Below are 21,737 nucleotides of genomic sequence, written 5' to 3'. Positions count from 1 at the left end.
TGCCCTCAGCACCCCAGTGCTCTGCTCCCTGTTTAGACCGGCCTGAAGACCCGTCCGCCATGTTTCGCCTTCCTTGCCATCACCTCGTAGATCTTCCACCTCTAATTAAATGTTCTGGCACACACCTAGGAGTGCTGACACAGATCCAGACACCCATCGCAGTGACTCGGAAGACATCTTACCGTAGCAGGAGGCCCTGACGCTCTTTAGGGTTTGAATGCCCACCACCCTCTTCCCCATGCCAGCAGCTCCCCAAAGGCTGAGAAAATGGCAGAAGCCCTCCCGAAGACCCGTCCTTGTGCTGCACCGAAGGCCTCAGTGAGCCCTACGACAGTTGTAAAAATGCCAGGAACCACAGCAGCAATTCCTCTGGTAAAGCTGCAGTACACTGGCAAGTGGCGAGGGGCTGGTTGCACTGATCAGCTTTCACACATGTCATGGCTAAGCCAAAGTGCCCTTGAAATTGATTCTGGACACCACAGATCCTGCTCAGGAGGAAGGGGCACAGACCCAACAACTGGGCTTTTTTTCCGACGTTCTCCATTTTCTGTTGTGCTAATACAGGATGACTGCTGCACTCTATTTGACCTCAGCGGCTATACAGCTACAGAAGAAAGGAGGCATTTATCTCTTTGCAGAGAGCTTCAAACAGCTCACTTGCTTTCCTAACACCCCACCCATTCTCCTGTCTCAGTTCAAAGCAAGACCCAGGTGGCATGAAAGCCACTTATGCAGCTCAGTCGGACCTGACCTTCCCCATCCACCTGGCAGAACCACCCAGGTCGCACGACATCTTGCCCTTCCCCAGCCCTTGCCGAGGCCCACACCAACCCTGCCCTCAGCGATTGCTGCCTCTCACGACTGCAGCACAGAAAATGAAAAACGCACGCATTCAAAAAGACTGAGCACCTGGCATTAGAAGTGCTTTAACTGCAGTCGCGCCCACAGTAAAAATTATAGTCCTATAAATTACATGTGAAACTGTAATTTGGTCAAAGTCTTTTTAAGGTTTCCGACCAAGCAAGTTATAGGTTGTAAAGGTCATCATAAAGCATTGGAGAATTTAAAATCTGTATGACCTCAAGAGTTTTCTAATGACTTTTTATCAGCTGTAACTTGTAACTCACATATATGAGAAGCAACTAGCAGTTGCAAAAGTTCCTGCATACAAATCAGAAAATTACCTACAGAACAACACAGATACGGCCAGATGCAGCTGCAAATGAGATGCTATGAAGGGAAGGGGAGGCCATGCTTTGCATATCCCTTAACTTGTAGCATATGCATTGGGCAGGGATAACAGAGGAAACAGAAGTTCCTTATTCCCCAGTAAAACTCCTTTCTCCTCACCTCCAGCACCCTTGCAGGACTGGAAACAGTAGAGGAGATGAATCACGCAACATTCCCAAGACTTGTAAAATCTTGCCAATTCTGAAGTCCAATTTGTGCTAATCAGTGCATATCACAAGTGCAAATGTTAACCCAAAGGAGCAGCTAAGTGACCGGTGCAACCAGCTGAAATTGAATCATCTGAAAGATCACTCATGGCTGTGTGACCAAATCACCACCCTCTCCTATTCTTCCTCCTACTTATTTCCCCTCTCTTAAACAACCGTAACAGGAGGATGTGTCTTCAACTCTAGTTCACCACCTTTGTCATGAGCTCCTGGGAGCTCGCCAGCATCGGCATGGGACCAAACACCAGCTTCCCTCAGGAACTGGGCAGCTGGTTGCCATTCTCATCTAAGAACTCACAGTCCTCTTCAGAGATGCCAGGCCACCTATGCTGCCATGCCTGCCACTCAGCACGGGACACAGAGCCAGCGGGGAAGGACTGCTTTCAGACTGGGCCTTGCTTTCTTCTACTGAGGTTTTCCAGTTTCTTTTCAGCCAGCTCATAGTCCAGGCCAAACATCAGCCTAAGATACCACAGGAAGAACTGGTGGGGCAGTACATTACATAGATAAACTTCTTAAGTTACAGGAAACACGTTTAGTGGATCCTCATTTATTTTTCCTTTGCATCTAATTGATCATCAACATCAAATATGAAAAGCCAGTATTTCCCAGGAGCGTCAGCAAACGGACGTCATTTCAGCAGCTCTGTACGCAGTATATAAAACCGAAAGGAGTAAAGTTCAATTTTAATCGTGCAGCTGATACTGTGAAGTAAACAGGCGCTTTCTTCTAAGGATTTTTAGAACAGATTTTTCATCTTTTGAGGCGGCTTAGTATGAGTCAAATTTTGCTTTTGGTTACATCAATATAAATCTGGAGTAACTCTGATAATCTCAAAGCAACACCAAACTCACATTTACTTCTTCACTGAAACTCTGAGATTGTGCAACAGAGGAAATGGCAACGATCAAGTAACTGCAGACTTTGAATAGGGCTAGTGAAACCAAGTGCTTTGACTGTGTGAACCGCCTTTTCTCCCACAAGCTAGTAATGCAATTAATCAATTACTACACAGAAGAATCCCAAACTTTTCAACAGGATCCAGAAAAAGGAACATTCTAAAGCCGGTGTTTTCCAAAGCATATGCAGAACTCTTGATTTTAAACCACTAAAACTTCCTAATGGCCTACAGTTTCAGACGGAAGCAAAACTTCACAGCAAGGTAAAACCAGAGATTTATAATGCGTATGTTATCACCTTATAGTGTTATATTGTGTTCTGTATATCACCCCCTGTTCCACTTTGTAAATAAAGCTTTGACATGCTCTTAAGTTTCTGGAGCACCGCCTGTTATTTAGAGGCTTTCTTTTATTCATAAACTGTCAAAAAAAGGGAGAGGGAGACTCAAAGGAGATCCACAGTTACTTAACAGCCTAATTTCTGGCACTAGCCACATGAGGACAAATTAAGACTTTAAACGCTCTTCTCCTACAAACAGGGATTTCTCAAGCTTACCAACAAACGAAATTCTAAAACACTGTCTGCAAATAGTAGGGTAATCTGAAAACTTGCTCTGTATCTATTATTGAAAAATAGACACCAAAGGGTAGGATCCACATCTCACCTAATTTTAGCCATCTAAACTAAACAGTTGGCACCTTGTCTCGGCAAGTCACTGGAGCTTTCTTTACAGTCAATGGCATTAGACTCCCACCAATTTTAGCATGGAGAAAGAAACAATAAAGAAGGCGTTGATGCCACTGATTGGAGAGCACAGATCATTAGTTTATCATAGACACCAAGGTCTGGGAGAATCCCACCATGTATGCATGGGGTATAGCAGACACCTCCATGGAAAGCTGCAGGCTTCATTCCCACAGCAAAAAGCTTCAACTAATTGCAACACAGCCCTAGCCCTGTAGAGGAGCAGGAGAAGGGGGCTGGTCCTTGGCTTTATCAAATGGGGGAGTGGGGAATAAAGGAACCTGAAAAACAGCAAAAAGATCTAACAGCTCATAAGGTCATCTGCAACTAGTAATGTCCAACTTATTTTACTAAAATATTTCAGTATGAGAAACTTTAATGAAATTTCAAATATTCTGAAATGTTAAGGGGTCAGGCTTATCCCCGGCTTCTATCCACTTGCCTTACTTCAGCACAGTTTGACTCCAGTGACCCCCTTTTTTTTTTCAAACCAAAAAGTATTATGAACTTGCTTCCCTGTGATAACAAGTTCCCCTTAAATGTTGTCTTTTTCTTTTCCATAAACCCAAATAAAGAATTAAAACTATAGCATTAATTGGAAACACCTAGACAAAGTAAGACTTGCCTAGAGGCCTGTTTGTCACAGGTTCTCTCTGATGCTTCTGGTATTTTTGCTGTCTGGTATTTTTGAAGGTACACTGTGTTTCACAGATGGGGTGACTTTTTCTTATTTATCAATCTCACATAATGAAACACTTAGTACAGAAAAAAGACTTTCCCAAGGTCAGTGGATCATTATGGCTTGATTCTGCACAAACAGTCCTGGTGAGCTACGCCTGAAAATAAAATCATCTGGGAGACATTCAAAGAGTTATCATCAGATCTGAACAGCTTGCTGGGGAAAAACTGTAGTGTCTCAAACCACCTATTTTAGCATGGCTTTTAAGTGCTGACCATGCCAGTGGACACACAATTAAACTGAGCAGTCCTGAGTGTTTTGTTTCCTGATTTCATATAGAAATGAGGTGCAATTGCATCTCCACTCCCTCTCATAACACTGAATCTGTCAGTCAGCTCCCAGTGAACCTGGCATAGGGGAAGACTTCTCAAAGATAATTAAGCTCCCTCAAGCTCCATGACCAGCCAGGGTAACAGCAGCAAAGACCGAAATTAAAAACTTCACGAGGGCAAAGCTGGCAGAGCGGCGCACACCCTGCTTGGCAGCAGCTAACCAGCCCATTGCCACAGCCCACGAACCTGGCCGTGAGCATTTGTGTCACCCTCAGCTCATGCGCTCCATGCTGCCCCTTGGGTGGACTTGGTTTCAGGGGGAAGGGCTGGGAAGGACAGGAAAATTTTCAAGAAATATCTCTAATCCACAGGACATGAGGCTTCACCAGCTCTTCTGCTCACAGAACTACTTTTTTCTTTTTCTGTTATTTATTGGCTTCCTAAGGTTTGATGAAAGACCTTCCTGAGCAGATCCCCATTAATGGAAAGCAGATGCCCTTTAGTGTTTCTTAAAATTGAACACTTTCATGAGTTGATATTCCAGAAAATTACTGATTATCATTTTGAGCGCTTCAGGATTAAACTCTAGGAGGTTTAACTAGGATAGCAAGATAAGAAAACAAATCCAAAGAAAGCATACTTTAAAGAAGATTTAAAGCCTTCCAAAAATCTGCACTTCATAAGTTCAATGTAGTTGAATCAGACACAGCAGAACCCCATGCAACCCTTTCATCTATGCAAGATCTGTATCTTAATCTTCATTTTAGACAGTCCCAAATCAGACTGCTACCGTTTGCAGCATTTGAGCCAATTATTTAAAGTAATTTTAAGCTGATTTATAACATTTCTAACTGAATATTCATCATTCTGCAAACAGACTAATGGGAGATCACCTACACCTTAACTTCACATTTTACAATGGTCTTCCTCTAAAACTGTCTGCCAATCACAACATTTAAACCCCATGAAGTTTACTTTGTGTTTTCTATACATTTGGATTAGAAGTCCACACTGTTAATACATCGGGTTCACAGCTGAGGTACCATAACTTTAGTATGGGAAAAGTTGCTACCACAGCATTGCATTTCTCATTTGCTATTCCCTTGAATAGCATCACCTAATTGGCTGGGTTTCTGTCATCACAGAAATAGACGCTGTTTTTTTCTAAAAAATGTGTAAATTCTAGCAATACAAAGCACACAAATGTTTGTATGTACCACCAAGGTAAGCAAGCTGTACACAGAAGCTCTAACAAACACCACAGTTGTGAGGGAAGGCAATGCTGCTCACGACAGAGCAGCAGTTCATTTTAGGCTTTTCAGTGCACAGCGAGGTACCACGGACAACAGTAATTCATTTCCTTCTTTCAGGGCTTTTGAAAAAACAATGGGTCAGTCTCTAGTATGCCTGGCAGCCACAGATGGGGTCAACTTGCAGTTCGAGTGAATCTGAATGCGAATTTTGAAAGCAGAATCCATTACATGCTACAGAATTTAATTTTTCTTTTATTAGAATAGAAAAAGAGAGGTGAGAAACATCAACAATAAAACTGGAACTTGGGATGCATTCTGACACAGAAGAGTTAGGAAAAGCAACAAAGTTTTCCTCACAGTACAATAATTCTTAAGGATGGACCAAAAGGATTATTTACTACTGCAATAAACTATATATTATCAATGAATGAGATGACTGCTTTACTCCCTCTATATACGGCAAATAGACAACATAACCTGGATCATTTTGGAAACCCATTATCAACAAAAACCTACTCAAAGAAATTAAGTCTGCCCCATCTCTACCAGATCACCTAAGATTATATTTAGGCAACTAAAACCCAACATATTTTCCCACGTATTATTTTAGTTGGGTTACCTAATTCCTGAAAAAGATTTTGTCAGAGGAACTTAGGCAGAGTTTTTTCAATCAAGCCCAACTCCAACAACTCTCACAGCATAAAAATATAGGAAAGACGTAAGCAGTTGGTGTCATAGAGCTCTTCTATGCTTCATACTCAAGTATTTTAAGATCGTCAAGTAGTTCTTTTGCAAGTGCTTGCAGTTCTGCATTGCGGCTCTTTGACAGCGCAATGATACGCTGAAATGGCAAAGTATCACGCATCTCAGAGGCTGACTTGGCTAATACTTCTGGCTCTAGAATCACAGACTGGAGGAGCCGCAGAGCATGAAGACAAACTTCGGTATCTGGGTCTAAAAGTGGGGGAGGAAAAAATCCAGTGCTTATTAGAAGCGAGTCCAAAAAAGTAGCATTAAAGCTCTACAGTGCCACTCCTCATAACCCACCAGGCAGACAGGGAAAAAACTGAAGTTTCATAATTCACAGCTGCCATTTGGTGCTGGCTGGCTGGTTCTAGAAGGAACCTGAAAACAACATCTTTGCCCTCCTCGGCAGCTCGTGCTCAGCAGTGTTTGGGAGGGAGAGATAACCAGGGACCTTTCTCTTGTTTTTCAAATGTTGAAAATGCTACAAATCAGGGAATTTATTAACTTGAATTTATGCAGTCAGTAGCCAAGATATACTGTTGGATGCAATCCAATTTAAGAGCAGAACAAGCTATATCCCATGACTATTCAGACTTAAAAACCAAACAGACCAACGGATCAAATCTACAGTAGATTACCAGGCTTTTCTTTCAGTTCTTTTTATACAAGCCTTCAGATTTCTTCAAAGCTCAATAAAATATTAATCTTTATAAAACTTCCTGGTAACCATGTATCAACCTTCCAAGTGAATTCAGTCTACACAAAATTGAAATGGGTACTGAAGCTAAGCACTGCTGCTTAGGAATGCATCAGAAAAATGTAGCAAAGACCTTTGACTGACTTAAGGTAGGAAGACATATAATAACTCTACTGTTAAGAACACAGGATGCATTTTTAATTACTGAAACATTAGCAGCATTATATTTTAATCGTTCACAACAGTCCATCTGCACTTAATTGTTTATAGCTTTATCAAAAGCATGTGGTAGAAAGCCCCATTTTTGCACTTCTCTTCTGCATATTCCAAGTGAAAGCATATAATATATTTTTATGGCTAAAGTAGTTATTTGTTCCACATGCCATGCATTTTTTATGTGTTTGTCATTAGCATACCTAGTCTTCAGCAAGCTTTTGATAAAGCGTTGTGCAGAAATGTTGAGAAAAATTAATTCAGATCACTTTGCACACAAAATCACCACAGAGACCAAAATCTCACTGAAGGAGCATAAATGCAGTGCAGCAATAAACCATACTGTACTGAGTTTGAAGGAAGCATTTGGTGGGCTGAGAAAAGTTCTTTCCTTTCCTGGCTTACTTAATACCTAACACTGGTGACCTGAAAAAGGACTAAGGAGAATTATTTATTAAAGCGTAAGGGGAAATGTTGAAAGCACCCAGGGGAGAAAACGGAATGTGATGGGCAGTGAAGACGACTATGGCTTTAAGCATGAAATTGACTGTCGAGATGGGAATTTTTAAATAATTCCCACTAGCACGTGGCTGAAGTACAGATGTCAAACAGAAGACTGTGACATCTGATCTACACCCACAAGCCAGGCACTATCTCTCTCTTTCTCCATTTTCCATCATAAATGAGATATTTATGTCTTTTCTACCAAACCTCCTTCCTTATTTAAAGAGTAAACCTCTTCAGAAAGGAATTCTACTTTCCCCTGGGTAGCTAGGAGAGTGGGGTACAATCTGAGGACACAGGAATTGTCCAAAACCAAACAATAACATGCATTTTCTGATTTTCTGTGCAACAAGAATCCTGGCTATTGGGCATACTGGACAACTTTAGACATTCAAATCAGCATTTAAAAAAAAAAGACAATGGTTAGTGCTCCACACCCTGCAGAAGTGGCCATACCCATAGCACAGCCACCCCTGTTGCTGCCACCTGGGTTGAAGGCTCTAAGGAGTATCTTTCAATCATCATCTCCAGTAATACCTGCAGGTGCAATTTGTGAGTGATGAGCAGTCATAACTCATGGAAAAATGCTACAACTCAGCCTCATGGACAGCAAGACTTTATGTCCAATTTCTTGGACAGCAACACTTCAATGAATCCTTTTGAAAAAACTTGGGTGCAAGTTTTGGTTTTCAGATTTATTTTGACCTATTCAAAATATGACTACAAGCCTTGAATTTGTCCTCCCATTCCTTCTATTTTTGTCTTCATGCCTGCCAGAGTTGGTTTTTTAATTCCTATTTTTTTTGTCAGACATAATGTTCAAATTCCGCACATATCACCTGCCCCCTTTCTCTGTACTTAGTATTATTCTACATTTATTCACCAGAAATAGCAGCAACAAACCATAGCCCAAATAGGTAAAAAGAAAGAAGCTTTTGGGAATGAAATCTATGTAGTTCATTACAATCTTCCTCCGTGTGACATTATTCCTCCATGAAATAAAGCCATTAATACTTTTAATGGCTTGCAGTACTGCTGGGAAGCTTCATGTATGTAAGATGTTTTAAATCCCTGGATGAAAACTCCTTTGTTATTAATACCATTACAGGCATCTATGTTACTGTTATCTGCAAGTGTTTAAAGGCTGTAGAAAGTAAAGAATTGATCAGGGAAGAAGCGTTAGCAGGGGAGCTAACAAAATTAGGATCTGTAGGAGATCAGGAAATTATTTCCAGCTTGATGAGCAAGAACATTTTCCAGTAAGAGCAAAGAGGTTCTAGGAAGAATCTCCAGCATCAGCCAGGGAAGCTCAACGGCTTGAGTCACTCAAATGAAGAACAGATTAGGCACTCGGGCATACAGCAAAGGAGGAAATGATCCTGCACCAGAAGATGACTTAATACGCATTTAACCTCTGATTGCCATTGTTTTGCATGTATTCAGAGATGCTTTGAGTTAAATAAATACATATGCCTTAAAATATACTTCCTTAGGATTACATGTGGTTTTGATAATACTACTTATTATGGATAATCATGTTTTCGAAGAGGATTAAAAAAAACCCCAACCCTAGAAGTCTTTCTCTTGTCTCTCCAATATCATTAGGGATTTTTTCTAAAAACCCTGTCTAAAGGATATTAGAAGAAATGTAAGGAATCTTCATTATTCAGCATTCTATTTATTTCAATACCTTTCAGATTTAGTAATTTCTACACTAGCTGAGTAACATTTTGTTTGTACAAGATCAAAAAAATCATTTAGCTGTAATCAAATCACTGCATCATATCCTCCCAACAACTAGTACACACATCTCTTCAACTAAAATTTCAAAACTACTACCATTATTTCTGGGGAATAGGGGAAGAAATCAAGCTGCTTGCCTCAGTCAGGGATGACAAGCGTAGCATAAGCCTACCACCATCATAAAATGCTGATGCAATTTTAACAAGGTGTTGAAACTGCTGGAGTTCGCTGACGTTCTGCTAGCTGCCAGCACTACCGTTTGATGTCACTGGCTTTCAGTCACTGACAAAAGCAACTGATAACGTGGACAGATTTTAGTCACATCTGTCATTAGCACCATGCTCTTAGATGAACTGTTCCCCACAGCAGGGTTTAAGTAATTGCATTACATCAATGCTAAACAGCTTATCCACAATTGGCTCTGAGTTGTGTGAACTCAATTTACACGTGCCCATACCATTCCCTGGCCACCTGAATGCAAGATTTATTACCAGCAAGCTGTTTACAGCTATGTCTATGTACAAGAGCAGTATTTCAAAAGCTTCCCACCACTGTCGTAAATGTCATTCAATTCAATTACTGTCTGATTCTAGCATGAAGGGGCAACCCACCACTCCCCCTTTCCTTTTTATGAACCTGTCAGACTACCTGTGATCACAGCATGTCCAACAGAGAGAGCTAGGGCACAGCTTGCCCCATGTAAGATCTCTTTGCATATCCAATGCTGGCATAGCTGAGCCAGTATCTACAGCAGCAGAGAGTTTTCCGGACATTTTCATAATGCTGATAGGTCTGAGGAGACAAGAAATGTCGCAATAAAGACATCATGTGGGGAAGGAGCAGGGAGAACACCACGGCAGAAAAAAGACTGAGCTTTGCTGCTGCAATTCCTATGGATGCAAACGCCCATTCTCTCTACAACATACTTGCCCCAGCTCCCGTAGAACAGCTCAGTTTGCTTCAGTCTCCTTCCCAGCCAGGTGACTGCTCTCACTGTCAGACATGGAGTTCAGCTAACCAGAATTCCCCACTTTCCTACAGACACATGCTTGTCACGCTTGTATCAGGGAAATCCTTGAGAAAGACTCCCAGGGTCCAGATCGAAGCAGCAATTCGGTCCCAATTTGCCTGACTGCTATTTAGGGGCTGCAAGTGAAAAGAAGCTTGCACAGACATCACTCTGCAGCTGGCAGATTGGTGAGCTGTTAGATACATTGTCCAGCTGTCCTAGCTTGGGCTTCTGAGGATTCCCACAGTAGCTACTGAATGAGAGTAACAGTGTAAGAACAAACCAATGCTTTAGTGATAGATGCATTTACCAGACTTAAGGTTTCTTACATATATTCACAAAAGAAGAAATACTGTGCTCCTCAGGAGAACATCAGTTTGCAGGAGTCTGCTGTTAGGCAGGGTGAGGACCAAGTCAAGAAACTCCTGCTCGGATGGCAAGGACAGCCACACTGCACCCAGCTGGAGCTCCATCTACGCAACTATCATTTGCAGCAGCTGCTTAGAGAAGAGTATGGAAAAGGGCAAGCATTCAGTAAGACTTCCCCTGGCCACTCTTCCAGCCTCTCAGCTAACTGTGGTTCAGGGACTTTCTGCGTCAGAGCTGACATCTTTGCATTTAAGAAAATGGACATGGTCTTACAGGCCAAGAAGGGCAATCCTCTTTTTAAGACTAGTTTCATAGTCTGACAAGTATGAAACTGTTGTGTACTTGAAAGTCTGCTAACTGAGGTTTTGATTTATGAACCAAAGTTTCTTTTAATACAGTCATCATTTTATAAATAGGGGGGTTCTGTTTGTCCAGATGTCTTTTAAATAACATGCTGCCATGCAAATAACCTGAATTTTCAAAAACTCTCACAGCCATAACCAATTCAAACAGAAAAGCAAGACATTAAAAACCTTCAGGGTTAGTCATGAAAAGCAAATATTGAAGGTTGCAGGCAGCATTAGCAAAATGAGAATGTGCTTCATACAGGCATTTATAATAGAGACTGTCATTTGCAAAGAATTTGGATAAACAAGGTTAGATTTCCGTGTGGAACTGTGGTGGAGGAAACTGAAGGGCAAGATCTAAAATTAGTCATACTTCTCTTGTTGTCTTTCCTTTAATGAAGTACCTGGAGCAATTTCCCAGCTATAGATGAGAAATGTCACTGACAGTCTCTCTGAATTCCACACTTTCTCATGTATCCAAGGAGAGCAATTTTTTTAACTGCATTCAAAGGAAAGAGAAGTGGGGAAAACCAAAATAAAGACACAGGATAGTTAAAAAAACCCAACCAACCACAGAGAAGAGCCTAGACCCATTTTCTCCAGCACACATTTGTTGGTAGATGCTCTGTATGATCAAAAATGAAAAACATAAATCTAGTCTTTATTATTAATACCTGAGCTGACTGCATCTTCTTCTTCTTCAAAAGATCCTTGGCAGAGGAAAGTCCCAGTCTACCTCTTTGGGAATTACAGAATGAAAGTCTTATTGCATCTATAGATGTAAAGCACCAGAAAAAATATTGACAAATCTCAGGTGGATGTCTACCCAAATTATATAACTTCTTTTTTTATTGCTGAGGACAGGGCTTCTTTAAATCTGAAAGTTATGCAAAACCTGTAGCCAAGACATCAACAAAGGGACAGCAGCTGATGGGGAAAAGGAAAGCTGACTATTTTCTCCAGGATGGGAACAGCTGCTCTGCAAACAAATGGTGCTCCACAAGATGAGAACTCTACTGATCCCACAAGCTGCTCCACAGCCAGAAATCTGAGTCATCATTCTCATGTTTTATTCTGGCACCAGGCTGGGAAGGCATAGGTAGGCACAGACAAGACCTACACAAGAATACAACAGCTACATAAGCTATCACAGTATCTTCAGTAATCAGTGCTGCTTATTAAAGGGTGCTCATCTTTTAGACAGTGTTTAAAAAGGTGGAAAAAAAAGAAAAAATAGCCCACCTCATAAAGTGCTAAAACTACAGAGATCTGCATTACCTTCAAAAAGTGTGTCAAACATTTGGTCTTCTCCTATTATCAGTATAGCCTCCAGCAGAAAGAGCTATTAAGAATTCTTGTTAGCAAGTGTAAAGTCATACCAGCTCATCTAAATTTTCTAAAGACAGTAGAAGAGATGAACCCAGTTTGCTCTTAACATTCCTGCTCTACTAGAAATCTTTATAAGATTTTTCCTCCTTTCTCTTACCATCCATGTATTCAATATCAAGGCGTATATCTGTCTTGCCAAAAAGCCTGCTAGACAACCTGAATCAAATCCCTCTTTGCTTCAGATACAACAAAGGGGAATAAAGAAAATCAAGTTAATTATTTGCTCTCCTCACTTAAGGGGAAGGACATTCCTCAGTGGACAAGAAGACTGGGCAGAGACTGAGAATTCAGAGAAGGAATTTGAGGGATTTATCAGCTGCATACAAAACAGTGGGAGAAAAATGGCCTTGATGTATAGGCTGAGGTCACAGACACGTGTAGATTGACAATGGAAAAGCAAACAGGATGATTCTCTGAAAATAAAGAAAATAAATAATAAAAGAAAAAGTCAGCGGATGATTTCTGGGGCCTCTCTTAGTGGGAATGCTGATAAAAGCTTACAGAATTGTGGAAAGCTGAATCATCTCATAAGCCTTAATCAAAACACTCTTTGAAAAAGCTTCCTGGAGGAAGGCAGCATATACAGGATACCCTGCCAGCAGAGTGTAGAGCTCTACTCTCTTGCATGGAAAAAACTGTAAGACCTTATGCTGTAGCAGCTCCAGGTGTTTATAAACTGAATCATGGCTAGCAGAAGCTGAAGATGCTGGCCACAGAAACAAGAGAGGAGCAAAAGTGGGAGGAAGCTACTGAGTTTTGCAAGTTGAAACATTTAGAAAAAGTTTAAATGTACAGAAAACTACAGCAATCTCATACAAAATGATGGGAACAAGACAGGGTCTTGGATCTGACTTCTCATCTGATATACAAACTAGTCAGCAATCCCCCTTGACAGTAAGCAGACTTCCTCCAAAGTTGGGAAAATGAACCAGCAGATGTGGTTTATATCTGAGAATCTTCCTCCTTTGCTGTAACTGGACAACTTTATCATCAAAAAGTGAAGGAATTAGCCATGCCCGTCCTTCCTTCTACAACCCAGCTATACACAATTAACACTTTCAAAATGCAGAGTAGCCTTTCCATATCTTATTTCCATTAGCAGCTGCAAATTAATAATAACTGTGTCACATTTCATCCTCTTATGTGACCTAGGAGCCTTCTTCAAACAACAGACTTCATCAAATGATTAGTTTCTTTGTTTTATCACATTTAGAGGGGCACATTTGGGAACTCAGACAGGGATTTTTGAGGGTGTTTCGGTTTTGTTTTGATTTGGGTTTTTTTGCTAGAACAACAGCTGATGTATATATTAGCCAAACAAAGTAAAAGGAAAATCTGGACTAATATATGTTAAACTTTGAAGCACAGCAGAACAAAGGACCATGTATTTAGAGTTCTCTGAGAATATAATTTTTCTCAAACTATATTAAAAACAAACTATAAAACAGGTGTTTTCCAACAGTCTTACAAGGATTACTTAATTTTCTGAAATCTCAGAAGAGTGAGCCTATGGCATTGCAAAGCAGTAAATTATTTGGTGAAAAGCACAACTACCTACATTTTCTGTAAAATAGTGGAGGGAACTGTAAGCAATACAACTAGCTTCCAGCTTACCACCCCAAATCAAAGCTTTCCAAAACTTCAATATGAAATTAATTCCTTGAAAAAGCAGATGGAACCTCTCTCACTCTGGCTGTTGTTAGTATTTACTAGTTCTATTACAACAGGGTTTTGCATAGCAGCACAGAGCCCCAGGATGACTGACCTCTCCAGTCCTGTGAACTGCACACCAAAATCTTCTCATGGACAAGCCACAAAAGCTTGAGAAAGCCAAGACAGAGCAACTCTAGGAGCAGTTCATAGGCAGGACAGTGTCATGGCTTTGTCCTTACTGCTGTCCTCACTGTCCCTTACAATCTGCACACACAGCAGCTGCCAGCCAAGTCCAATGCACACTGGCAACGTCAATCTCTGCTGGCTCCTACACACGGATTTGAAGTCTCCAAAAGAGCAGAGCCTTGATGTCACTCATGTACCTGACAGTGGCAACAGAAGTCCTTGATGTCCTTGAAGTCCTGCACTGGCCAAAGGCAAAGCTGGGAATAGTACTCAAGCCCTGCAAGCTCAAATCCTATTAGAGCACAAGGCCTCTCTTCAGCTGTAGAAGGGGTCACTTTTGTCACGGGTGAGTGCAGTTACGGAGGTTGGCTTCTTTCCCCAAAATGTGGCAGAACACAGTTATATTTTCTTTTGTTAAATGGTAGTGATCGGATACATAGTTTCCCCTCAGGGTTTATTTTAAAGTTGGTACATGAAAATGCAGGTGGCTTTTTTTAATCCACTTCATCAAATTTCTCCATTCCCTGTTTTTAATTCTACCATCCATAAATTTTATATTAATGGAATATTACATACAGTGCCAAAAATATTGTGGGAAATGCGTACCTTCTCCCTCTAGCTATTTGCCCTTTTTGTTTACTTCTAATCTGACAAAAGCTATACATAATCAGGTTACAGAGATAAATTCCTGTTTTGTTATTTGCAACACCTATTGCCAATCTACAATCCCCAAAGTCACGATTTACAAAGTTCTTAGAGCAACTTACCATTCAATAGCCACCAAAGCAAAGGAATAAAACCTGGACTTTCACTGATGTACTTCAAGCCTTTCAAGTTGATACTCACATTGTAAAGTGACATTAGCATTAGCCTAGAATTGAAAGGAAAAAGATATGATGTACTTTGATTTCTTTGCATGTTTTGGCATCTTTTGCTATTTATGCCAAGCATGTACTGATGCAGAAGCCTATTTAATAATTTATATTTTGATAAAAGAGACAAGTCTCAAATTATATATAAGCAATATTGTGCAAAACCTTGTCTCTGCTCTTAAATCACGTATTTCAAACACATGGACAAACATCCCATGTGTGAGTAAGAAAGTCTCATCAAACTCCATGAGATCCATTACATAAAACGTGCAAACCCAGGATTTGGCTTTATGTGACCACTTGACCTATACAATAGAGCCTTCGTAGTGCCAGTCCCCACTGGGCAGATGATCATCTCAAATAAGCTGTCTGCCCTGACAAATAAAAGGGCCACTAGGAAACACAGAAAGCCAGACTGTATACTGAGTACTAGAAACAACATTAAAGGAAGTCTCTGCTCCATCGGTTGTGCAACACCAGCCTTTCTGTACATTGACCCTCCAGTCAGTTGAAACACAGACACACTGCTTATGCCATCCTCTTTCAAGCATCCTCCTGTTCCTCCTGCCTGCAGGAACAGATGCAACATAAAGCTAGCATACAGCAAACACCAATGTAGTCTCTCTCCGCTGGCAGGGGAAGTTACTATGCCTACAGAAGCATTTGGAAGAAGGGGACAGGCCTGACGGATGGAGAGGAAGGTATTAGTAGTCCCAGCTCAGTTTAGCACACTCCCTCCTAAGCTAGACTCGTCCCTTCTGCTGTGGGTGCAAGGCAGAGAACTGGCTCGCTCTGCCTGCTCTCCAGCCCCTCACAGTCAGGCAGGGCCATACGATCTGGGTCATCGAGTGAGACCCTGCTGTGAAAAAAACAACTGCTTGTCTCTTAAAATGTCATCATGGACTTTCCTATTTACTTTGCTTTCAGGAATCCAGATTGATTATGTTCAATGTACAACTGGAATTTTTTTTTTTTTAAGGTCAATAACACTGGAATTCGATTTGGCTGTAAACTGTGCTCTTGTCTTAGCATAGATCAACACCAGGATAAGACAGGCCAAATGGTACTCTCACCCACACCTCTTCAAAACTATTTCCAAATAACATTTGGACCCACTCAAAGCCATAATTTTTTCTACAAGGTGAATTCTTTTGGTCTATTATGGTCATTGATGTTGAAGGAGGACAGAACCCATAACTTGTCTTCCAGGTGACAGAAAAGGTCTGTGGCCTGGCAGCTAGAAAACATTTCCTTAACTAACCATTGAAAAAAAAAAACCTAAGATGACATCTCTGACAAACTGAAACCATGCATGCCCATGTGTAAATAACAAAATAAAAATACATATAGTAAGTATATGTTCATTTCAGCCACATTTTCAAGAGCTTTCAAAACCAGGATTTCCTAATTTATCAGCCTCCTAAAATAGGAAGTTCTTTAGTCATTTTGGGGCTGTGTACATCACAGGCTATAAATTAAACCAAAGTCTCAACTTTTCTACAGAGAGAAAACCAGGTAGGCTGGAGAAGGCTCTGCATTTTAAAGGACTGCTCTAGCCTGCCGATCCCACCAGCTTCTCCCACTGCGGCTCACGCTGAAGTTACTGCAAATATGAAAAGCTTCGGTATGATCAGTGAGTTGCAAAATCTGAAACTCATCAGGCAAAAGGGGTTTGGCTACTGCTAGCCCCTCAGCCTTAGCCATGACAGAGCCAAGGTAATGTTGTAAGGTACAGGAAGCTGCATGCAGAAATGGCAGCTCTGCCTCTCTACGCAGAGAAAGTGCCTTGGTCAAAATTTATTTTAAGCTGCTTTTCACTGTCAGACACGTATGGTAACTTAGGGCTCAAAATGAGCCTCCCTTTCCAAAGCTATCTAGAATGATTGCTAATACTCAATGCAGAGCATTTCATTGGGATTAAATCTTCTCCTGCAGTTTCTGCTGAACTAAGTTCTGCTTTCAAACATTTGATGTTGTTACGCCTTCTTCCACATTGCTGATACAAGTTTTTTATGGTTTTGGTGGGTAAAACCTTCTTTTTCAGCTAAGCATAGTCTCAGTAATTTTGACGCAAATTATTTCAATTTCCCTCTAACTTCCAGTAGGAATAGGACCTGATACTCAAAAGCAGAAAGCATCCAGAAAAAATCCCCACTGACATTAACAAGACAAACTAATGCTCAGCCTCCTTCAGAATCAGATCACTGCTGTACTATGAACTTCGAGCCAAGAGGTCCCTGATGTTCCTGAAAAAAGAGCCATACTCTGGAGTGAGAAGTTGTCTTGCAAGTTCTTTCACCCTTCTATCGATGTTCTCCTGTCCTGCCTTTTATGAAGATCATCTTTACAGCTGTGGACTAGCTGGGGGGACAGGGCATTAATGTACTTTATGATGTGCTATGATGAATGCTATTACTTTTTATTTTATTTCTTTTCAAAGATGCTAACACGCAAGTCAATCTTCTGGACAATGAAAAGGGAAGATGAATGAGCAGGGCTCCTAACATTTATGGAACATGTCATCATACCCACTCACAGCTGGGTGCTGGGTTGCATACAAAACACAGAGAAACAGAAGCAGGCTGGAATGTTCTCTTCCATTCTGGGTCCAGCTTGGCAGCTGCTATCTCACATGACTGTGATAAACCTGCATGCCACTGCACTGCCACTGTTTCCAAACAAAAGGGAAATAATGTTATTCCGAATGGACTTCACACCTCACACCCTATTCTCACAGCTTAAGCTACTATGCCACCAGCAGACTTTTGGACACTCTCCGCGCATACCTTCAGAAAGCAGGAAAGAAAGTAGCCCATTGCAGGCTAAACTGATTTTTAAGAGGCCTAATTTATATTATGTGCTGCACCACTGTGAGTTTGATCACCTAGGCTTTTAAGCAGTAGGAAGAAGAAATAGTAGATTATTAAAACTACTGCATCAGTGGCCACTGACAAGCAGCAAGGGGTGCTGTGGAACTGAAATTGCAACTTGTAAAGCCTCCACACTTCTTTTCATACAGCTCTTTCTTGGCTTCCAGAACCCAACCCCTGACAAAGGAGCACAGCCATAATTACCTATAATGAGCCAGAATGAAAATGATCAATAAAACAGTATCTTATAATGGAATTTCTTGACAATGTCTTTCATCCTTAATCTGTTTGACATTTGCAGTTAGAAATAAAGTGACGTAAAAAGATACTGCTATGTTTGCATTTTTATTTCACTTGTTTGCTTTGTGCAGACAAAAAGGGGCTGAGTGGTGGTGATCCAGGGAAGTGCTGTGGTTTTGGAGTGTCAGAAGACAAAAGCCACCCCACAAGCCAATGTAGTAACATATTATTACTAATTAAACACATTCACCTGAGCACAACATAGAAGCATTTCCAGGCCCTTTATACCACCTTCACCTCTAGTACTTGCACATTCCAGTAAGTATTGTTTGTGATAATTATTGCAAAAGTGCTTATTGAAGCAAACCTGACACACATAATTACTAGATAAACAATACTTCGGGGGTTTTTTTGTAAATGTGGAGGGCTTTTTAATTATGCACTTCATAGTCTTCCTATTTAGGCAAGCCAAATTTAATTAACATCCTGTACTACTATATCTGTCAATGGTTTCTTTAAAATCTAGAACTAAAAGCACAGCTAAAGCCCCTTCTCATCTGCTTAATACATGGGATTAGTATAGAAAATGTACTAATATGCACTAAAGTACATATTTTTATGGGCTACTTTCAACTGCTACATAAGCAAAGTTGAATATTCCTAACAATTTAATTATAGCTATGAACAACTATGTAAATGTTTATTGGCTGCCTAACAATTACAAATGTTGAACAAACCCTACACCAATGAGAAGAAAACCTAGTCTTTCACACCACTGCTATTTCAGAAAGGCAAAGACACCCACGAGATTTCAGTACCAGCACTCACTCATGTAGATGCCTTGGATATATTTATTACATACTCATGGACTACAATGGATATTGTAGCAGTGCTGGAATAAATGACAGCTTTTCCCTGTAGATTTTTTATTTCTGTACCAGTACAAGTAAAACACAGGATTGGTAGAACTAGAAGAGGAAAGAGAACTCTTCCATTTACTTTGATACTGCTCTGTGTAGAATTAGACTCACAGTTTCCCCTGATTTGTCACAGAGTAAAGAAAAATATTTTTGAAAAACCTCAACATTGAGCAAAGGACAAACATATCCTTGAAAATAAGCCAAATTTTTTCTTTAACTGATTAAATTTTAAGTTGGTGATGTCCTTCCATGTCATACCACAGTGATGTTTTTTAAGCTTCACTCAATTTGTTAGCCTAAGAGGCTGGCCCCTGTTGAATCCCTAGCCACTTCATGGGATCGTTTTATGTATGTTTTACCAGTATTGCTGTATGGCAGCCAAGTTTATATCACCATGTGTAATTCTTCTGGAAAGCAGGCAGATTTTGAAATATAATTAAAAACCCACCCAAAACATCAATTCAAAAGGAAGTCCCTCACATCCAATTACATTGTCCAATTACATTAATACAATCTGAAATGATAAATAAAATAAAATAAAAAAGTATCTGGACCCATAGACACACATTTGCTTGAAATTCAGAGTGTGTGTGTGTGTGTGTGTGTTTAAGAACACTTCCCTTTCCCTCCTCCTCTCAAAATAAAGTCCTCTCATAATTTTTTTTTTCTGGACAGATTTTGAAATGGTACAGGCCCTCTTTTCATATTTTTTTTTGGTCATATACATGAAGGCACAAATTACCTTTTCTTTCTTAAGTTGAGATTCTCATACAAATCTTTTAGTTGGGGCTTTACAAAAACAAACCCCACTGTTGCAAGAGTTAAATACCCTGTTTTGAGGGCTGACCTTCAAGCCCAACACTTGGGAAACACAGTAAATGACTGACATCAAAGCATCTAACCACTGAATAGCACAGGCTATTCAGCTTCCCCCTTGCTACCCAATGGGGAAAGGCAAGCACCTTCAGAGGGCAACTCATTCCTCCTAACACAGGCTGAGTAAGCAATCATCTGCCAGCACCATCTCCTTCCACTAACTGGGAAGGAGCCCAGACAGTTAGCAGATACTTGACATCTAGCTTTCTGATAGCTGAGATTAGGCAAGATAAAACCTATCCAAAGTTAAGACTGAGTCTGATTTCATGCCTATCACATATAACCTGCCTAAATGCATGCATGGACGCAGTCAAGTCACTGTGGCTGACAGGGTTGCTGTTTGTCAGTTGAGCTGTGACAGCTGGCTTGGGTATGAATTCTTTGTGTGTGCGTGTGTGTCCCATTTATGAAAAAACCCCACCACTTAAGCTATCTTCATGAACAAATTAACCAGGTGTACTGGGCAAGTGCCCACAGCTTAGTGGATGAGCAAGTACTCGTTAAGCCACTGTAATTTGCTCAGTCAAGGCCATATATCCTCAGCTTGTAACAGCTCTGAGAAAAAGGCAAAGACAATAGTTTACTCAGTCTCTCCATGAGCTGGGAAGTACAACTTTTCCAGCATCTGAACTGTGTAACATGGCCTGTTCTTTACAATGCTGTATCACAAGGTCCCTTTACGGGCATTACCTTTTACAAACGTAAGCGCATGGTGCTTTTGGCTACTAAGTAGCATAAACTAATTTAATTTTTGCTCTTAGCAGATATATAACTCACTTTCTTCACTAAGCAGATGCAGCATTTTAGTGTCTTCATATTAGAAGGGAATAAATATGAGTCCACATTTCCCACATCCTCTCTGTTTTAAAACTTGACCTCATACCTTCCTTATCTGACCCTCAACTGATAAGCCCCTCCTAAGGTAGAAGACTGCATCCCTGCTCATCTCTACAATATTATGGTGATTAAGAGACTTCCCAAGGGACACAAAACCCGGATAAAGCTAGCCTTGTAGCCAAGCCTGGTATATCCGCAAGGGATGCTACTGTGAAAAGGGTTTCCAAAAATTGTTTCCTCTCCAAGAAAGGAAATAATGAGAGTGTGAAAACTACTATCATCACTGTGACCCACACTGCAAGATAATGCATTTCATTTTCAAGGAAAAAAAAATTCATCATACACTTTAAACTTGGTACAGAGTCCTGGCTTCATGTCTCCCAGGAGGTGCATCATTGTGTCCAGTAATTCACGACTTGAACTAACCAAGAACTCACGGCCACATGCCAGTGCAGCCACATCTGTGGGAGAACAGAAAACATCATCATAAAAATCATGTTTCAAGCAAAAGTTTATGCTAATTATCAGAACCACTAAAAAGATATGTCAGCTGTGAAGAATGAACTATGGCATCTATATAAACTTCAAACTATACTCATCTAAATAGCAAATACTGAAGCAGCAAATTATACTGGTCAAACCCCTTCGTAATTCTACTTTGGTAATTAAAATATTTATTAAGAGTGGCCAGTATCCTAATAATAAGACAGTGAATTATGAAACAAAAGGTTGGATTCATCCGCAAATGATGTGGGACTGAAGCAAAGCTGACCATTACAGGTCCCACTTTAAAGAAACAAGATTGCAGATTGGTGTCGTGGTTTAATCCCAGCCAGCAACTAAGCACCACGCAGCTGCTCACTCACTCGCCCCCCACCCAGTGGGATGGGGGAGAAAATC

The 21,737-nt window shown here is 40.6% G+C and overlaps 1 protein-coding gene across 1 annotated transcript in view; it reads right to left on the bottom strand.

Annotated features, from left to right (window-relative positions):
• Positions 1-5,597: 5,597 nt before the first annotated feature.
• The window catches only part of HSF2BP (heat shock transcription factor 2 binding protein), a 33,738-nt gene continuing 17,598 nt past the window's right edge, over positions 5,598-21,737 (bottom strand). The window contains exons 5-7 of the mRNA XM_075033618.1: positions 21,181-21,298; positions 14,990-15,093; positions 5,598-6,319 (exon numbers count right to left, since the gene is read on the bottom strand). Of these exons, the coding sequence (XP_074889719.1) occupies positions 6,111-6,319; positions 14,990-15,093; positions 21,181-21,298 (431 nt within the window). The 3' untranslated portion in view covers positions 5,598-6,110. The remainder of the gene's footprint in view (positions 6,320-14,989; positions 15,094-21,180; positions 21,299-21,737) is intronic.

The sequence above is a fragment of the Buteo buteo genome, chromosome 8 (genome assembly GCF_964188355.1).
Source record: "Buteo buteo chromosome 8, bButBut1.hap1.1, whole genome shotgun sequence".
Lineage (NCBI taxonomy): Eukaryota > Metazoa > Chordata > Aves > Accipitriformes > Accipitridae > Buteo > Buteo buteo.
The sequence above is the reverse complement of the archived record's forward strand: the minus strand, read 5'-3'. Positions and strand labels throughout refer to the sequence as shown.